The sequence below is a fragment of the Oncorhynchus masou genome, chromosome 12 (genome assembly GCF_036934945.1).
Source record: "Oncorhynchus masou masou isolate Uvic2021 chromosome 12, UVic_Omas_1.1, whole genome shotgun sequence".
In the NCBI taxonomy this organism is placed as follows: domain Eukaryota; kingdom Metazoa; phylum Chordata; class Actinopteri; order Salmoniformes; family Salmonidae; genus Oncorhynchus; species Oncorhynchus masou.
The window spans coordinates 21,995,313-22,016,630 of NC_088223.1; the positions used below are offsets into that span (position 1 = coordinate 21,995,313).

General features: G+C 39.5%; 2 protein-coding genes across 7 annotated transcripts in view; both read left to right on the forward strand.

Annotated features, from left to right (window-relative positions):
- LOC135549692 (solute carrier family 45 member 4-like) overlaps positions 1-10,877 on the forward strand; it is a 93,324-nt gene extending 82,447 nt beyond the window's left edge. The window contains exon 9 of the mRNA XM_064979898.1: positions 5,758-10,877. Within this exon, the coding sequence (XP_064835970.1) occupies positions 5,758-6,123 (366 nt within the window). The 3' untranslated portion in view covers positions 6,124-10,877. The remainder of the gene's footprint in view (positions 1-5,757) is intronic.
- Positions 10,878-15,143: 4,266 nt separating this feature from the next.
- Positions 15,144-21,318, forward strand: part of LOC135549693 (DENN domain-containing protein 3-like) — a 54,561-nt gene continuing 48,386 nt past the window's right edge. For 2 of the 6 annotated variants that reach the window (XM_064979900.1, XM_064979903.1), the window contains exon 1: positions 16,510-16,809. The gene's annotated coding sequence lies outside the window, so the exon portion shown is untranslated. Of the gene's footprint in view, positions 15,228-16,214; positions 16,336-16,509; positions 16,810-21,318 lie in introns of those variants that run through there. The other 4 variants (XM_064979904.1, XM_064979905.1, XM_064979902.1 and 1 more) reach the window with 3 other exon arrangements.

A 21,318-nucleotide genomic window follows, 5' to 3' on the forward strand; every position in this document is an offset into this window, starting at 1 on the left:
TAATTGTACGGTGATATAACAGGTTAGTTGCACACTGATATAACAGGTTAGGTAGATACACACTGATATAACAAGTTAGTTAATTGTACGGTGATATAACAGGTTAGTTGCACACTGATATAACAGGTTAGGTAGATACACACTGATATAACAGGTTCGTTAGTTACACACTGATATAACAAGTTAGTTAATTGTACGGTGATATAACAGGTTAGTTGCACACTGATATAACAAGTTAGTTAATTGTACGGTGATATAACAGGTTAGTTGCACACTGATATAACAGGTTAGGTAGATACACACTGATATAACAGGTTCGTTAGTTACACACTGATATAACAGGTTAGTTAGTTACACACTGATATAACAGGTTAGGTAGATACACACTGATATAACAGGTTAGTTAGTTACACACTGATATAACAGGTTAGTTAGTTACACACTGATATAACAGGTTAGTTGCACACTGATATAACAGGTTAGGTAGATACACACTGATATAAAATGTTAGTTAGTTACACACTGATATAACAGGTTAGTTAGTTACACACTGATATAACAGGTTAGGTAGATACACACTGATATAACAGGTTGGTTAGTTAGTTACACACTGATATAACAAGTTAGGTAGATACACACTGATATAACAGGTTCGTTAGTTACACACTGATATAACAGGTTAGTTAGTTACACACTGATATAACAGGTTAGGTAGATACACACTGATATAACAGGTTAGTTAGTTACACACTGATATAACAGGTTAGTTAGTTACACTGATATAACAGGTTAGTTAGTTACACACTGATATAACAGGTTAGGTAGATACACACTGATATAACAGGTTAGGTAGATACACACTGATATAACAGGTTAGTTGCACACTGATATAACAGGTTAGTTAGTTACACTGATATAACAGGTTAGGTAGATACACACTGATATAACAGGTTAGTTAGTTACACTGATATAACAGGTTAGGTAGATACACACTGATATAACAGGTTAGGTAGATACACACTGATATAACAGGTTAGTTAGTATAACAGGTTAGTTAGTTACACACTGATATAACAGGTTAGTTAGTTACACTGATATAACAGGTTAGGTAGATACACACTGATATAACAGGTTCAGTTGCACACTGATATAACAGGTTAGTTAGTTACACACTGATATAACAGGTTGTTAGTTGCACACTGATATGACTAGTTAGTTACACACTGATGTAACAGGTTAGTTAGTTACACACTGATATAACAGGTTAGTTAGTTAGTTACACACTGATATAACAGGTTTGTTAGTTGCACACTGATATAACTAGTTAGTTACACACTGATATAACAGGTTAGTTAGTTAGTGACACACTGATATAACAGGTTAGTTAGTTGCACACTGATATAACAGGTCAGTTACTTGCACACTGATATAACAGGTTAGTTAGTTAGTAACACACTGATATAACAGGTTAGTTAGTGACACACTGATATAACAGGTTAGTTAGTTGCACACTGATATAACTAGTTAGTTACTTACTGATATAACAGGTTAGTTATTTGCACACTGATATAACTAGTTAGTTAGTTACACACTGATATAACAGGTTAGTTAGTTAGTTAGTAACACACTGAGATAACAGGTTAGCTAGTTACACACTGATATAACAGGTTAGTTAATTAGTTAGTAACACACTGATATAACAATTTAGTTAGTTAGTTACACACTGATATAACAGGTTAGCTAGTTGCACACTGATATAACTAGTTAGTTACACACTGATATTAGAGGTTAGTTAGTTAGTAACACACTGCGATAACAGGTTAGTTAGTTAGTGACACACTGATATAACAGTTTAGTTACTTGCACACTGATATAACAGGTTAGTTAGTTGCACACTGATATAACTAGTTAGTTAGTTACACACTGATATAACAGGTTAGTTAGTTGCACACTGATATAACTAGTTAGTTAGTTACACACTGATATAACAGGTTATTTAGTTAGTAACACACTGAGATAACAGGTTAGCTAGTTACACACTGATATAACAGGTTAGTTAATTAGTTAGTAACATACTGATATAACAGGCTAATTACACACTGATATAACAGGTTAGTTAGTTAGTTAGTTACACACTGATATAACAGGTTAGTTAGTTAGTAACACACTGATATAACAGGTTAGTTAGTTAGTAACACACTGATATAACAGGTTGTTAGTTGCACACTGATATAACTGGTTAGTTAGTTACACACTGATATAACAGGTTAGTTAGTAACACAATGAGAACAGGTTAGCTAGTTACACACTGATATAACAGGTTAATTACACACTGATATAACAGGTTAGTTAGTTACTGATATAACAGGTTAGTTATTTGCACACTGATATAACTAGTTAGTTAGTTACACACTGATATAACAGGTTAGTTAGTTAGTTAGTAACACACTGAGATAACAGGTTAGCTAGTTACACACTGATATAACAGGTTAGTTAATTAGTTAGTAACACACTGATATAACAATTTAGTTAGTTAGTTACACACTGATATAACAGGTTAGCTAGTTGCACACTGATATAACTAGTTAGTTACACACTGATATTAGAGGTTAGTTAGTTAGTAACACACTGCGATAACAGGTTAGTTAGTTAGTGACACACTGATATAACAGTTTAGTTACTTGCACACTGATATAACAGGTTAGTTAGTTGCACACTGATATAACTAGTTAGTTAGTTACACACTGATATAACAGGTTAGTTAGTTGCACACTGATATAACTAGTTAGTTAGTTACACACTGATATAACAGGTTATTTAGTTAGTAACACACTGAGATAACAGGTTAGCTAGTTACACACTGATATAACAGGTTAGTTAATTAGTTAGTAACATACTGATATAACAGGCTAATTACACACTGATATAACAGGTTAGTTAGTTAGTTAGTTACACACTGATATAACAGGTTAGTTAGTTAGTAACACACTGATATAACAGGTTAGTTAGTTAGTAACACACTGATATAACAGGTTGTTAGTTGCACACTGATATAACTGGTTAGTTAGTTACACACTGATATAACAGGTTAGTTAGTAACACAATGAGAACAGGTTAGCTAGTTACACACTGATATAACAGGTTAATTACACACTGATATAACAGGTTAGTTAGTTACTGATATAACAGGTTAGTTATTTGCACACTGATATAACTAGTTAGTTAGTTACACACTGATATAACAGGTTAGTTAGTTAGTTAGTAACACACTGAGATAACAGGTTAGCTAGTTACACACTGATATAACAGGTTAGTTAATTAGTTAGTAACACACTGATATAACAATTTAGTTAGTTAGTTACACACTGATATAACAGGTTAGCTAGTTGCACACTGATATAACTAGTTAGTTACACACTGATATTAGAGGTTAGTTAGTTAGTAACACACTGCGATAACAGGTTAGTTAGTTAGTGACACACTGATATAACAGTTTAGTTACTTGCACACTGATATAACAGGTTAGTTAGTTGCACACTGATATAACTAGTTAGTTAGTTACACACTGATATAACAGGTTAGTTAGTTGCACACTGATATAACTAGTTAGTTAGTTACACACTGATATAACAGGTTATTTAGTTAGTAACACACTGAGATAACAGGTTAGCTAGTTACACACTGATATAACAGGTTAGTTAATTAGTTAGTAACATACTGATATAACAGGCTAATTACACACTGATATAACAGGTTAGTTAGTTAGTTAGTTACACACTGATATAACAGGTTAGTTAGTTAGTAACACACTGATATAACAGGTTAGTTAGTTAGTAACACACTGATATAACAGGTTGTTAGTTGCACACTGATATAACTGGTTAGTTAGTTACACACTGATATAACAGGTTAGTTAGTAACACAATGAGAACAGGTTAGCTAGTTACACACTGATATAACAGGTTAATTACACACTGATATAACAGGTTAGTTAGTTACACACTGCTATAACAGTTTAGTTAGTTCTTTACACACTGATATAACAGGTTAGTTAGTTGCACACTGATATAACAGGTTAGTTAGTTAGTTAGTTACACACTGATGTAACAGGTTAGTTAGTTATAACTAGTTAGTTAGTTACACACTGAGATATCAGGTTAGTTAGTTACACACTAAGATAACAACATGTTAGTTAGTTACACACTGATATAACAGGTTAGTTAGTTACACACTGATATAACAGGTTAGCTAGTTACACACTGGTATAACAGGTTAGTTAATTAGTTAGTTAGTTAGTAACACACTGATATAACAGGTTAGTTAGTTAGTAACACACTGATATAACAGGTTAGTTAGTTAGTTACACACTGATATCACAGGTTAGTTAGTAACACGCTGATAACAGGTTAGTTAGTAACACACTGCTATAACAGTTTAGCTAGTTAGTTAGTTAGTAACACACTGATATAACAGGTTACTTAGTTAGTTACACACTATAACAGGCTAGTTAGTTAGTAACATGCTGATAACAGGTTAGTTATTAGACTGGATCAATTATATATCAGATGATGTTCAGAAGAAATGCTATTCACTTTTCACACAGTGTGAATTAAAATCAGGTTAGTCAAATCATTGGCAGCAATCCATACAACATTTGGCGTCAAGATTTTTTAAACCACATGTTCCAAGATGTTGTTTAGTATACATAGGGTACGTAGTTGATGTCTCATTAGATACACTTTAAATCACATACACTAGACATTAGAGGTAACATCTGCTGAAGGATGTTATTGCAGGCCCATATCCAAGATGACAGATTTGAAGATGCCAACAGACAGTGGTAATGTTTCATCTGCTGACTGTTATGATAACCTCCAGGCTGTATGCTGGGGTGTCAAGCCATAAAAAGATCCAGAAACGTAAACCTTTATGTCACTATGCCAAGACTAATAGAGCATTTAAAGGCCAGATTCCATCAGAACATGCCGGAACAGGTTATACAGGTTAATATCATAGCTCCATTATATACAAATCTCTGAGAATGTTTTATAATTTATTTAACCAGGTACAGTCAGTCAGTTAAAAAACTTTTATTTTTTACAATGACAACTTGCCAATTATTTGATACCTTGTCTCTTCTCTCCTGCTCTCTTCCCTCCTTTCCCCCTCTCTATTCCCTCCTTTCCCCCTCTCTATTCCCTCCTTTCCCCCTCTCTCTTCCCCCCTTTCCCCTCTCTATTCCCTCCTTTCCCCCTCTCTCTTCCCCCTTTCCCCTCTCTATTCCCTCCTTTCCCCCTCTCTATTCCCTCCTTTCCCACTCTCTATTCCCTCCTTTCCCCCTCTCTATTCCCTCCTTTCCCCCTCTCTATTCCCTCCTTTCCCCCTCTCTCTTCCCTCCTTTCCCCCTCTCTATTCCCTCCTTTCCCCCTCTCTATTCCCTCCTTTCCCCTCTCTATTCCCTCCTTTCCCCCTCTCTATTCCCTCCTTTCCCCCTCTCTCTTCCCTCCTTTCCCCCTCTCTATTCCCTCCTTTCCCCCTCTCTCTTCCCCCTTTCCCCTCTCTATTCCCTCCTTTCCCCCTCTCTATTCCCTCCTTTCCCCCTCTCTCTTCCCCCTTTCCCTCTCTATTCCCTCCTTTCCCCCTCTCTATTCCCTCCTTTCCCCCTCTCTATTCCCTCCTTTACCCTCTCTCTTCCCTCCTTTCCCCTCTCTCTTCCCCCTTTCCCCCTCTCTCTTCCCCCCTTTCCTCCTCTCCCAGTACATCCACCACAGCCCAGGGAACTCCAAGCGGGGCTTCGGCATCGACTGTGCCATCCTGTCATGCCAGGTGTACATCTCCCAGATCCTAGTGGCATCGGCACTGGGCGCGGCGGTGGACGCCACAGGTAGCGTGCGGGTCATCCCTATGGTGGCGTCCGGCGGCTCCTTCCTGGGTTTCCTCACCGCCTGGTTCCTGGTCATCTACCCGAGCCACGGCGATGCGGAGGCCAAGGGTGAGCAGAAAGCTTTAACAGGGCCCTCCTCTGATAACAGCGGCACAGAGAAACCCAGTGTTCTAAAACTGACCAAGAAAGGCGCCGCCACCACTACTACGTGTAAAGTGGAGTGCGAATCCACTCTGTGATGGAGGGGGTTACTGTTACCATAGCGATGCAAACGACATCAACAAAAAATATAAATTACAACTGACATTCCCTTTTCCGCCACCGAAGACTGTGCTCCATGGCATGGGCTTGACCGACCTGCTCTTTCTCTGGGACACATGGGCCAGGATGTTTTAAAGTTTCATTTGTACTTTTCATTTAATATGTGTTGCGGTCTCAGGACTGTGGTGTGGCGAGGAGAGGACAATCATCTCTCCCTCTCAGGGCCACCAGGAGCCGCCATCAAGGCGGTCCGACTGGATAGGACAGATCAGGGGACAATGGATACACACATGACTGACCGTCGTTCACACGCTGAACTGGGATCTCTCAAAAAGACATGCACTTCACTCTTGCACTTCCATTCATGGGTCAAGACAAAAATAGTTTAAGAGATATTTTATTCTTCTAATAAGTGAATCATTTGAAAATACTGAAAATTGCTCTTCCTTTTGATTGAAAATTTTATTTAGTTTATTTTACTCTATATATTTTTGACATGATATTGCAGAAGGACATTGTAATCACCAAATGTGGCCAGGCCCGGTATAATTTACAGGGTTGATGTTTTACTTTTTGGACTTTAAAGGTTTTTAGTGGCTTTAAGAGGAAACAGCACAGGTATAAGGAGGAGATTTCTTCTTCTTCAGGAGAGCATCTCCAAAGTCAGGAGCGAAAGAAGGCATTGTTTGGTAAATAGTTCTCTTATTTATTTTATTTTAGCACATACTAAGTTGTCACATACTAAGACCAGTTACACTATATCTACACATAGATATCTTTATCCTCTTTAGTAATTTATACTAAGGATCCTATTTTCCACCTTTCAGTATAAATCCTTCTGAGATCACGTCCTCAAGGGCATTACCATTGACGGAGAACAGAAACACTTTAAGAAAATGCTCAAGAGAAAGAATCTCAGTGCTGCGTTGGAGTTACGAAGGAGTGCATACCAAACAAAGGAGAGAAGCTGAGGAGCGCTTTTCTGTCTCAGTGAGAAGAAACAGATTTTGCGCTTATTTTCCCTTACTACTACTTATTTTCCCTTACTACTACTTATTTTCCCTTACTACTACTTATTCTCCCTTACTACTACTTATTTTCCCTTACTACTACTTATTTTCCCTTACTACTACTTATTTTTCTTTCTCTTGTTTCAAAAGCAATGTTAATGGATTGTGTCACTCGCTGCACAATTTCAGCTGTTGTCCTTTTTTTGAGGATGTTACTAAAACTAGCTAGATGTTTGTCAAATGTGGGAGTGCGGTTAGATGGAGGGTTGGGGGAGGAGCCCCTAGGCAGAACTTAAACTGTGCAGGAATTGAAGTTGGTTCTTTTCCTACCACATAGGTCTTCTATTTTCAGTTTCTAACTGATTGAAAACGAAGTAATGGGTCTTAAAAGAAGAGTAATATCCTCTCACTTTTGTAGTCTGTTTACATTTTAGAAACCTGGTTGCTGCATGGTTTGGGCCATGTGGCGAGTTGTGCTGTGCTCGGAAGCAGCCCAAGCTAAATGCTAACCCGCCATGTTGGCTCTGCATGGCCTACATACAGTGCATAGGGAAAGTATTCAGACCCCTTCAATTTTTCCACATTTTGTTACGTTACAGCCTTATTCTAAAATTGATATAAATTGAATTTTTTCCTTATCAATCTAAATAAAATACCCCATAATGACAAAGCCGAAAACCAGTTTAGGCATTTTTGAAAATGTATAAAAAAACAAAAACAGAAATACCTTATTTACATAAGTATTCAGACCCTTTGCTATGAAACTCAAAATTGAGCTCCAGTGCATCCTGTTTCCATTGCTCATCCTTGAGATGTTTCTACAACTTGATTGGAGTTAACCTGTGGTAATTTCAATTGATTGGACATAATTTGAAAGGCACAAACTTGTCTATATAATATATATAAGGGTACCAAAATATGTCTGCAGCATTGAAGGTCCCCAAGAACACAGTGGCCTCCATCACTCTTAAAATGGAAGGAGTCTGTAACCACCAAGACTCTTCCCAGAGCTGGTCGCCCGGCCAAACTTAGCAATTGGGGGAGAAGGGCAGTGACCCTATGGTCATTCTGACAGAGTTCCTCTGTGGAGATGGGAGAACCTTCCAGAAGTTCAACCATCTCTGCAGCACTCCACCAATCAGGCCTTTATGGTAGAGTGGCCAGATGGAAGCCACTCTTCACTAAAAGGCACATGACAGCCTGCTTGGAGTTTGCTAAAAGGCACTTAAAGGATTCTCAGGCCATGAGAAACAAGATTCTCTGGTCTGATGAAACCAAGATTGACTTCTTTGGCCTGAATGCCAAATCTCACGCCTGGTGGAAGCCTGGCACCATCCCTACAGTGAAGAATTATGGTTGCAGCATTATGCTGTGGGGATGTTTTTTAGAGGCAGGTACTGCGAGAAGAGTCAGGATCGAGGGAAAGATGAGCGGAGCAAAGTACAGCGAGATCCTTGATGAAAATCTGCTCAAGAGCACTCAGGACCTCAGACTGGGGCGAAGGTTCACCTTCCAACAGGACAACGACCCTAAGCACACAGCCAAGACAATGCAGGAGTGGATGTGGGACAAGTCTCTGAATGTCCTTAAGTAGCCAGAGCCCGGACTTGAACCCGATTGAACATCCCCGGAGAGACCTGAAAATAGCTGTGCAGCAACGCTTCCAATCCAACCTGACAGAGCTTGAGAGGACCTGTAGAGAAGAATGGGAGAAACTCCTAAAATACAGGTGTGCCAAGCTTGTAGCGTCATACACAAGAAGACTTGAGGCTGTAATCGCTATCAAAGGTGCTTCAACAAAGTACTGAGTAGAAGTTCTGAATACTTATGTAAACGTGATATTTCCAGGGGGGGTTTATACATTTGCAAAAATGCTTTGTCATTGTTGGGTATTGTGTGTAGATTGATGAGTGTAACAACAAAATGTAGAAAAGGTCAAGGGGTCAGAATACTTTCCAAATGCACTGTTTACCCTGAGCTGGAATGGGGGCTCAGTTTAATTCTTGTATAGAAGACATGGTGGGCTGAGGGTGGAAGCAAGTGGAGGAAGTAGAGCTCCACTGTAAAACTCATTGGGGTTAAATGTCCAGCTGGTGTGTCTGTTGCGTTGAGCGTATATGCTGGTTTTGGCTTTACAGGTCCATGTGTCTCTGCTGTGACAGGTCCCAGGAGGTTTAACCAGAGCCTTCTTAGGGCTCTCTAGAGCTGGGACGACCCCAAAACTATCCAGGTTGGCTGTGTTTCTACAGGAATACTTACCGTATACGAGATATGGCTTCCTTCTACTACATGTTTATTATATTAAACAGTTAGAGTACATCACTCTGTCGTCTCTTGTTTAGGGTACATGTTAATCCATAGAGGTAGATTTGTGCAAGTGTAATTTAACCTTTATTAATAAGTGATAAACTGAAAAACAATAAGCTGACATCTTTTCAGTGTCGAGGAGATTTATACCAAACTTGAAGTGAAAACAAACGGAGCATCAAGTTTTTTGACAAATCTGTCAATCGTTGCAATAATGTTTTCTGCCTCAGTAAGCAAGGGTGGAAGTGTTAAGACTGGGGTCAGGTGAACTTTTAGACTGCCTGGGTGGATGTAGCCTATGTGTATCATAGTTATATGAAAAAGAAAAACAACAACCATGTACTTGTGACTAAAGAAGCATAGTATTGGTTTGGTTTTTAAGAGAACCACACCTTGTTGAATACTTGAAGTGCAACTTGAGTGTTTCTAAGATACAAGGAAGTGTATGAACGTTTTCCTGAACCTCTTGCTGTTGACTCTGGAATGTTAAGATAGTGGCCTACATTGAAAGGCCTGCTGAGAGTTGGAGTTTCCTTGATTCCATCAGGTGACAATGAAAAAGTAATGAATGTAAAATCTTTGTTGTTTTGTGATGGGTAGAGGGTCTGACATTGCACAGAACTTGCACATACAAAGTTTGAAGAAAAAAAAGAATAATCTTGCAAAAGAAAAAAAATCTAAACTGTGGATATTTATTTTTAGATATTTTCTTGTTAAATGGACACTTTCACTTTATTTAAAGATATACAAATAAAGAGAGAGATATTTACAGTTGTAACAAATGCAAGAGAGGCATGTTACAGTAATCAGAGGACTGGAATGTGTTTGAAACACATGAGTGTGTGCGAATGAGTGTGTGTGTGTGCGTGTTAGATTTCAATCTCACCTCAGTTTTTCCTGTTCCTACGTCTCCACAATCATCTGGTTTACAATTCACTCTACTTTCAAAGCTTGAGGTCGCGCTGCATTACCAACATTTAATTGTACATATTTTTACACAGAAATATCTTTGAATACGTATAGGCCTAGTTCTTAAGATCAATTTCCCTGTTGTTGCTTTTGATTGGAAAATGCTATTATTCATCTCTCATTATGTTAAAGATACCTTTTATAAGATCATCTGATTTTAGGACAATGTGAGTTGCATATATGTATTTTTTTCTGTTAATGAAATTAATCATGGATGTTACTTTAAAGATGTAGTAATGGGGAAAACAGAGTATTTGCAGTGTACTATATACCTTGTCATGAAAGTTGTAAATATTATTTTAGTTTATTTTGCTGCTATAAAAAAGCTGATTATTTGTATTAGTTTTTTTAAGTACTATATACGTTGTGTAAATATGCTTGAGCCTTCATATGTAGAAGTATGGAAGAACACTGTATTGAATGCACCTTTAAAAAAACTCTTAATAACCAAAGAGCTTCTGTCTCTTTATTATTAAACTACACTTTCATACATGGCATTTTGAAGACTAACTATTAGATATGTATCTACACATATACTGATAAACTGCATCACCAGCATCTCTGAAAAACTGTACAAGCGTAATATGAAGTCATGTTAACGTTAGAGGGTGGTTTGTTTTTAGGTCAACGTGAGTAAGTCCGAAGGTCTTGTAGATGAAGAAGCGGACACAACAGCGCATTAGTGCATTAGACGGACAAATGAAGCGACTCAACAACATCATTTATCAGGGGATATCAAATTAATACAAAATGGGAGAGGGAATAGTGACACCACCACACCATATTCCAGTCCCACAATACTAAAGTCTTAGTCACTTAAGGGCCCATCACTGAGGTCAAACCACAGGTCAATCCCACTAATAGATAGGTAAAGTGAGCTAACCACAGCTTCCTCTTTCAATTAAAGCCACGCTCTCTAAGAGCATGTTTGCTTCTGATAAGGTGAAACAGTTGTTGTCATAGGCTACATTAGTTGTATATAATGTCTGATATGCCACGGCTGTCAGTCAATCAGCATTCAGATCTTGAACCACCCAATTTATAATACTTCTTGAACCAATGGGTATATTTGCTAAACATTTTTTACTGGAAATCTACCAGACTGCAATACTATGACTTGGACATAAAATCATATCTACCATACATAATGTACACGACACCTTGAGGACAAGAATGTCCACTTGTCTGTGAATGTTGTCAACAGTCCCTTATACAAGGCTACCACCTTGTGGTGATCTACTGTTACATTTCTCACCACTGGATTTCTGTATTTCATTTGTTTTTCTTGCCGCTGGGTGGTCGAGTTGAACTGCATAGCAACCAGCAGTCCTATACATTCTTATCATAGTCATCTTAATTGTAACATATGATTGTAGTTGTAGCCTACAATAGAACTCTCGATTGAATCGCAATACATTTTTAACACGTTTGATTTCAATTAGTTGTCTGTCAGCATACATAGGCTATTACTCCTGAATCAAATTTAAATCTGTGTAGGCTATTAGCCTCCTTTTTACCAGGAAGTTGTATGGAGCCAGCAACCGATAGTGGTCATACAGAAGCAGGCGTTTACATTCCTCAATTTGATATGGAGTTATGTCAAAGACTAACAGATGAACTCTCAGTATACTCTGTTGAACTGTTGCCAATAGTAGCTGCCCGTGTAGTAGTGTGATTCTGTTTGGTTCTTTATTCATTTTGTCTGTGAACTGTGATTAACACACTCCAGTACGGTAGGTGGTGGCATGCAGCTGTAACGTTTGTTTGCGGACTGTCAAATTATCGAAGAAGAAGAACCAGCACCAGCAAGCGGTGGTACTTTTGCTTCACTTGAGCTAGTGATGGGAAGTTCGGGTATTTTTACTGACTCGGATCTTTTCGACTTGTTCAGTAAAAATAACGAATCATTACACTAATTTTGTTAATTTGAGTCAGTAATGCCCAGAGTACACATGGCCACCTACCGTCGAACAAGGAACTGAAAACTCGAAAGAGTCATGAGAATATTGGAGCTGTCATTTGTGACCCTGGGTCTCGACCCCGCCCTGTGCAACTGGGTCCTGGACCCAGTCTAGTTCCGACCATGCAGTAATATCTAACAAGTAATCTAACAATTTCAAAACAACGACCTTATACACACAAGTGTAAAGGAATGAATAAGAATATGTACATATAAATATATGGATGACCGATGGCCGAACGGCATAGGAGTAATGTGTGGTGTGTAAACATTATATTAAGTGGCATAGTTTAAAGTGACTAGTGATACATTTATTACATCCAATTTTTTATTATTGAAGTGGCTAGAGATTTGAGTCAGTATGTTGGCAGCAGCCACTCAATGTTAGTGATGGCTGTTTAACAGTCTGATGGCCTTGAGATAGAAGCTGTTTTTCAGTCTCTCTGTCCCAGATTTGATGCATCTGTACTGACCTCACCTTCTGGGTGGCAGGGTAGCCTAGTGGTTAAAGCATTGGGCTAGTAATTTGAAGGTTGCAAGTTCAAATCCCAAGCTGACAAAATACAAATCTGTTGTTCTGCCCCTGAACAGGCAGTTAACCCACTGTTCCTAGGCTGTCATTGAAAATAAGAATTTGTTCTTAACTGACTTGACTAGTTAAATAAAGATAAAATAAAAAATAGTGGGGTGAACAGGCAGTGGCTCAGGTGGTTGTTGTCCTGGATGATCTTTTTGACCTTCCTGTGACATCGGGTGGTGTTGGTGTCCAGGAGGGCAGGTAGTTTGCCCCCAGTGATGCACTGTCCGGACCGCACCACCCTCTGGAGAGCCTTGCGGTTGTGGGCGGTGCAGTTGCCATACCAGGCGGTGATACAACCTCCTGAGGTTGAAGAGGCGCTGGTGCACCTTTTTCACCACTCTGTCTGTGTGGGTGGACCATTTCAGTTTGTTTCAGTTTGTTCCTTTTCTGGTTGTTTTGTCTGTGTTCCTTTTCACACCTGGTTTCAATTGCTTTTATTTCTGCGTGTATATAGGGCACCTGTTACCTGCCTTAATTCGTGCAGTATTAAGCTTGTGGGTATTAGCGTTCAGTATTCTATGCGGTTTATTGTTTTCACATTTACGTACGTGTATGTAGTGTCGGAACTGTGGTTGTTCCTCCATGAATTGACACGAGTTTCCATTCCTTCGAGAGCGTAGTTTGGATATTCATCTGGGCCAATTTTGTATTGGTGGACTATGTATACATATATCTATATTAAACACGCTTCTCAGAAATCCCTGCTCTCCTGCGCCTGACTCCTACACCTCTCATCAAGACGCACCTTATCACAGAGGCTACCCGGAACATATCCCAGTCCACGTGATCGAAGCAATCTTGAAGCGTGGAATCTGATTGGTCAGACCAGAGCTGGATAGACTTAAGCATGGGTGCTTCCTGTTTAGTTTCTGCCTATAGGAGGGAAGCAACAAGATGGAGTCATGGTCAGATTTGCCAAAAGGAGGGCGGTGGAGGGCCTTGTATGCATCGCGGAAGTTAGAGTAGCAGTGGTCGAGTGTGTTACTCGCTCGTGTACTGCAATCAATATGCTGATAAAATTTAGGTTGCTTTTTACTCAGATAAGCTTTGTTAAAATCCCCAGCTACAATAAATGCAACCTCAGGATATATGGTTTCCAGTTTGCATAAAGTCCAGTGAAGTTCCTGGATGGCCGTCTTGGTATCTGCTTGTGGGGGGATATACACGGCTGTGTCGATAACCGAGGAGATGGGCTTTTGATTGTGAGGAATTCTTGGTCAGGTTATCAAAATAACTTGAGTTCTTGTATGTTGTTACAATTACACCATGAGTCGTTAATCATGAAACATGCACCCCTGCCGTTCTTCTTACCAGAGAGATGTTTGTTCCTGTCCGCGCGATGCACTGAAAATCCTGGACTCTGACTGCATGCCCCCAGCTAGTCATGTCTCTGTGAAACAGAGTATGTTACAATCCCGGATATCTCTTTGAAAAGCAACTCTTGTCTTAATTTTGTTGACTTTGTAAACTAGAGCCTGGACATTAGCGAGTAATATACTCGGTAAGGGTGGGTGGTGTGCGCGCATCCAAAGCCTCACGAGAAGACCGCTCCGACGGCATTGTTTTGGGTTGACCTCTGGAATCAGTTCAAATGCCCTGGGAGGTACAGACAAAGGATCCGCTTTGGAAAAGTTGTATTCTTGGTCGTAGTGCTGGTTGTGCTGGTGACGTCTCTCTGATATCCAATAGTTCTTCCCGGCTGTATGAATTAACACTTAAGATTTTCTGGCCTAACAATGTAAGAAATAATACATAAAAAAATACTGCACACCCAGCTAGCAATGAGGAATCGGTCCAGAAGCGGCCCTCATTAGGGGGACCGAAACTGATTGAATCGGCCCAGAATCGGGTGTCGGACTCGGCCCTTAATCAAAATGAATGACACCACAGAATCGGCCCAAGTATATTGGGCCATTTCCGTCGACCAAAATGAATTCTTACCAGAATCCCCCCAGAAGCGGCCCAATGCAAATTTAAATAAATGTATACAAAATTACCCGATTTTATTAATTTTTAATATTACTATTTTACACATTTTATACATACAAATTATATCCATCCACAAAAAAACATTTTATTTCGTAGGAAACGCCATACACCTGGTGAACACGTCAGCGTGCATGCGCCTTGCCCGCCACAGGAGTCGCTACAGCCCTGAGGGAGAAGGACCTCCCGGTCGGCCAAACCCTACCCTAACGACGCTGGGCCAATTGTGCTGGTCTCGAACCACCATCTGTAGAAATTCTGCACCACTCGGTAAGTTCTATCTACAATGTTTTTAATGCTTATCAATTGCCTTGCACAAAGTATCAACATTCTAAAATACTACACAGGACTCTTAAATAGTTTAATTTAAATGTTAAGAGTATTTTTGTATCACCTAAACAGGCGCAGGTTATCTGGGTCTCTATGTGTTCTATCTTTGATATTTCTCGCAGAAAAGAAACTAACGTCCGTGAGCGTGGTGTAGCGTTTGGGAAATAGGAGTTTGTGTTGCCAGGCAATACGATAAGCAGTTGTTCACGAACTGCAGTCCCCCAAACAATTCGCTCTAGAGTTTATTGAGCAGAGGCTGTGTATGTTTTGGTTCTACAAAGCTGTGTCCATCAGTACATTAAATAATCAATTAATTGCAGTCATTCATGCATCATGCCATCAATGATCAGTTCTAAACATGTATTGTTCTTCTCTATGCTCATTATGTATTTTCCTGCGAGCATCCGCTGAGCAGGAGGAGCGTAAATTAATCCTGCTATCGGAGTCAATGCAGCTCATCCGGCTCCGCTCACGTAAAAGAGCCGGCTCATTTGGCTCCCAAACGACTTTTGGTTCAAAACGCTTAAAAATCGACCTAGATCCACAGATCACCGGATGTTTAAATGTGAAGCATCCGGTTGGCATTTCCACTCACTACCAAATATGGTGATGAGAGGAAGCACAGTTGCTGGCAGTGAGAGAAGACGGCGCGAGATAGATTCTCTGCACATTCTGCACATTTTCTCATCGATTAAACATTTGATCTCCATACAGCTGTCTGTTTACAAATATAGACTCTGCAACAAATAGGGGACTGCGTTTTTTATCCTTTGACAAAGTAAAAAATAAAATTGCGTTGTTTAGAAGGAGTGCAAGGGGAATTGAGTTATTGCACATGTGCACTTCACAGAGTAGGCGTTCCATAACTGAAATATGAAAATAAATGCTAGAACACGCCAATAGGATCTCACTAGCTCATGGTTGGGTCTGCCCTATGATTACTTTTCTCCCATTGGAAACTACAGGCTCCGGTCTATCTTGGCTTAGTTATACAAATATTTGCTGGAACGAAGAAAAATGAGCAAATCTCCAATGTAAAGCCCAAAAGGTAGGATACCATTATGCCAGATAGTGAAATGCGCGCTCAAAAAAAATGGTAACTCACCTGGCCAAATTATTATATGGCCTGCAAAAAAAACAAGTACATATTTTTTACGCACTGAAACAAATCAGAGTGGAACTGATTGGACTATTTATTGTTTCTGCAGTGAGGATTCACTATTTTTAGATCATTATGTTGTAACCTATCTGCAGAAAAACGTTTTGAGCTCTTAAAGCAGTATTAGCAGTATGCACATCAGGGAGTCAAATACACGGCTCTTTCGCCAATGCGATTCGCTTCGAGACATTCACCACAAAAGAGCCACTCAAGAATAGCCGTTCGCGAACGACCATTAACTGGTGGAATCGTCGGCGAGCTGTGTAGAGCTACGTGTGCAGGTTATCCCCAATTAAGCAGGATTTGACGCCTTCGTTATTTCTCCAACAAAGACACAGATGAAAAATAACCGATTGAATAGAGGTTGGTGATGTCTTGTGTTTTCTACACGTGTCATAAAAGCGCTAGCTTTTGTTCGCTGATTAAACTCAACTCCTGTTTCCTTCACTATGGAGTTGATTTTATTCAGCTAGCTAACTGTGTGTTATGTTATATTTGATATATAAACCCTATTGCAGGGATGGGCAACTGGTGGTTGCCCCTTTCTCTCGTTTTTTAGGAACTCAATTGGGCTCTCAACTTACTGTTGCGAGTTAGAATAACGTAATTATAATACAGAATGTGGCATTTCGAAATTTGGTTGTGCATTAGAAGTTTTTCTGTCAGTCACTGATAGTCCAGCCTGGTCTCAGACTAGACGTAACATAGTAAAAGTAAATCTGGAATAACCAAATAGTATGATGTGTTATGTTTGGGATGGTGACATAAGAGGGGTTACTTAAAGCAAAAACGAGAGGGTGGTAAGTCGGAGTGGATGAGTGGGCCTATAACGCGAATCTCTAACAGCCCAAAGGTTATGTTTGAATCTCATCACGGACATTTTTTTTTTTAAATTTTAGCTCATTAGTAACTTTTCAACTACTTGCTACTTTGCAACTATTGAATTACATGTTAGCTAATCTTTCCCCCGAACCCTGCTGAGCAATTAGTGCTTTTTGGGGCTGGTTCGGTTGAGAAAAAATAACTGCAGATTTTTGATTCAATTATTTGGATGGAATGCTGCTGTAACACAGGATAAAACTTCCTAAAAGTCCCATGATGGTAGTGACTAGAGGTCGACTGATTATGATTTTTCAACGCCGATACCGATTATTGGAGGACCAAAAAGAGCCGATACCGATTAATCGGACGATTTTTATTTATTTGTAATCATGACAATTACAACAATACTGAATGAACACTTATTTTAACTTAATATAATACATTAATAAACTCAATTTAGCCTCAAATAAATAATGAAACATGTTTAAATAATGCAAAAACAAAGTGTCGGAGAAGAAAGTAAAAGTGCAATATGTGCCATGTAAGAAAGCTAACGTTTAAGTTCCTTGCTCAGAACATGAGAACATATGAAAGCGGGTGCTTCCTTTTAACAGGAGTCTTCAATATTCCCAGGTAAGAAGTTTTAGGTTGTAGTTATTATAAGAATTATAGGACTATTTCTCTCTATACCATTTGTATTTCATTAACCTTTGACTATTGGATGTTCTTATAGGCACTTTAGTATTGCCAGTGTAACAGTATAGCTTCCGTCCCTCTCCTCGCTCCTACCTGGGCACGAACCAGGAACACAACGACAACAGCCACCCTCGAAGCAGCGTTACCCATGCAGAGAAAGGGGAATAACTGCTCCAAGTCTCAGAGCGAGTGACGTTTGAAACGCTATTAGCACGCACCCCGCTAACTAGCTAGCCATTTCACATCGCTTACACGAGCCTAATCTCGGGAGTGAAGTCATAAACAGCTGCTGGCAAACGCACAAAAGTGCTGTTTGAATGAATGCTTACGAGCCTGCTGCTGCCTACCACCGCTCAGTCAGACTGCTCTATCAAATCATAGACTTATAACATGATAACATGATAACACACAGAAATACGAGCCTTAGGTCATTAATATGGTCGAATCCAGAAACCATCATCTCGAAAACAAGATGTTTATTCTTTCAGTGAAATACAGAACCGTTCCGTATTTTATCTAACGGGTGGCATCCATAAGTCTAAATATTCCTGTTACATTGCACAACCTTCAACAATGCTACTTTATATAATGTTACTTACCCTACATTATTCATCCTACATTATTCATCTCATATGCATACGTATATACTGTACTCTAAATCATCGACTGCATCCTTATGTAATACATGTATCACTAGCCACTTTAACTATGCCACTTTGTTTACATACTCATCTCATATGTATATACTGTACTCGATACCATCTACTGTATCTTGCCTATGCTGCTCTGTACCATCACTCATTCATATATCCTTATGTACATATTCTTTATCCCCTTACACTGTGTATAAGACAGTAGTTTAGGTATTGTTAGTTAGATTACTTGTTGGTTATTACTGCATTGTCGGAACTAGAAGCACAAGCATTTCGCTACACTCGCATTAACATCTGCTAACCATGTGTATGTGACAAATAAAATTTGATTTGATTTGAATGTTATGTCATAATTACGTAAAATTCTGGCAAATTAGGCTGCCCAATTAGGCTGTCCAGCTAGCAGCAGGAAGCTTGGTCACGAAAAGCAATCAAATTAATCAAATACCTTTTGATCTTCAGATGTTTTCACTCACGAGACTCCCGGTGAGACAGCAAATGTTCCTTTTGTTCCATAAAGATGATTTTTATACCCAAAATACCTCCGTTTGTTGGTCACGTTATGTTGAGAAATCCAGCGGAAATAGCGGTCACGACAACGCCCCCCCCCCAAAAAAAATCTAAATTATATCCATAATATCGACAGAAACATGGCAAACGTTTTTTATAATCAATCCTCAAGGTGGCTTTTCAGTTGGCTTTTCAATAGGAGCTAGAGGAAAAATGACTACCTCTGTCTTTTACGCAAGAATCACTCTTGAGAGCCCTCAGCTGGCCACTTACGCAATGTAGTCGTTTATGCTCATTCTTCAACATAAAGGTGTGAAACTACGTCTAAAGGCTGTACACACCTTAGGGAATATGTAGAAAAAGGAATCTGGTTGATATCCCTTTCAATGGCCAATAGGGATGCAGAGGAACACAACGGTTTCAAAATAAGAGGCACTTCCTGATTTGATTTTCCTCAGGGTTTCGCTTGCAATAGCAGTTCTGTTATACTCACAGACAATATTTTGACAGTTTTGGAAACTTTAGAGTTTTTTTCTATCCTAAGCTGTCAATTATATGCATATTCTAGCATCTGGTCCTGAGAAATAGGCCGTTTTGTAGTTCTTCAAAGTACATAAGGCATACTTTTATGACTACTGATTAGCAACTATCAATCACTTAGATCATGTATTGTCAGGTAGAAATACCTTCTGATGCAACAGCTGCTTTCTATATGCCCTCACGACCGCGCTTTCTTCTCTCCATGTCTGCCCCACACTAACCTAACGTAGCAGGCGTAAAAGAAACACAGACTGGAGAAGTACACTACAGTGCCTTACGAAAGTATTCGCCCCCTTGAACTTTGCGACCTTTTGCCACATTTCAGGCTTCAAATATAAAGATATAAAACTGTATTTTTTGTGAAGAATCAACAACAAGTGGGACACAATTATGAAGTGGAACGACATTTATTGGATATTTTAAACTTTTTTAACAAATCAAAAACTGAAAAATTGGGCGTGCAAAATTATTCAGCCCCTTTACTTTCAGTGCAGCAAACTCTCTCCAGAAGTTCAGTGAGGATCTCTGAATGATCCAATGTTGACCTAAATGACTAATGATGATAAATACAAACCACCTGTGTGTAATCAAGTCTCCGTATAAATGCACCTGCACTGTGATAGTCTCAGAGGTCCGTTAAAAGCGCAGAGAGCATCATGAATACGGCAGGGTAGCCTAGTGGTTAGAGCGTTGGACTTGTAACCGAAAGGTTGCAAGTTCAAACCCCCGAGCTGACAAGGTACAAATCTGTCATTCTGCCCCTGAACAGGCAGTTAACCCACTCTTCCTAGGCCGTCATTGAAAATAAGAATTTGTTCTTAACTGACTTGCCTAGTAAAATAAAATAAAAATGAAGAACAAGGAACACACCAGGCAGCTCCGAGATACTGTTGTGAAGAAGTTTAAAGCCGGATTTGGATACAAAAAGATTTCCCAAGCTTTAAACATCCCAAGGAGCACTGTGCAATCGATAATATTGAAATGGAAGGAGTATCAGACCACTGCAAATCTACCAAGACCTGGCCGTCCCACTTTCAGCTCATACAAGGAGAAGACTGATCAGAGATGCAGCCAAGAGGCCCATGATCACTCTGGATGAACTGCAGAGATCTACAGCTGAGGTGGGAGACTCTGTCCATAGGACAACAATCAGTTGTATATTGCACAAATCTGGCCTTTATGGAAGAGTGGCAAGAAGAAAGCCATTTCTTAAAGATATCCATAAAAAGTGTTGTTTAAAGTTTGCCACAAGCCACCTGGGAGACACACCAAACATGTGGAAGAAGGTGCTCTGGTCAGATGAAACCAAAATTGAACATTTTGACAACAATGCAAAACGTTATGTTTGGCGTAAAAGCAACACAGCTCATCAACCTGAACACACCATCCCCGCTGTAAAACATGGTGGTGGCAGCATCATGGTTTGGGCCTGCTTTTCTTCAGCAGGGACAGGGAAGATGGTTAAAATTGAGGGGAAGATGGATGGAGCCAAATACAGGACCATTATGGAAGAAAATCTGATGGAGTCTGCAAAAGACCTGAGACTGGGACGGAGATTTGTCTTCCAACAAGACAATGATCCAAAACATAAAGCAAAATCTACAATGGAATGGTTCAAAAATAAACATATCCAGGTGTTAGAATGGCCAAG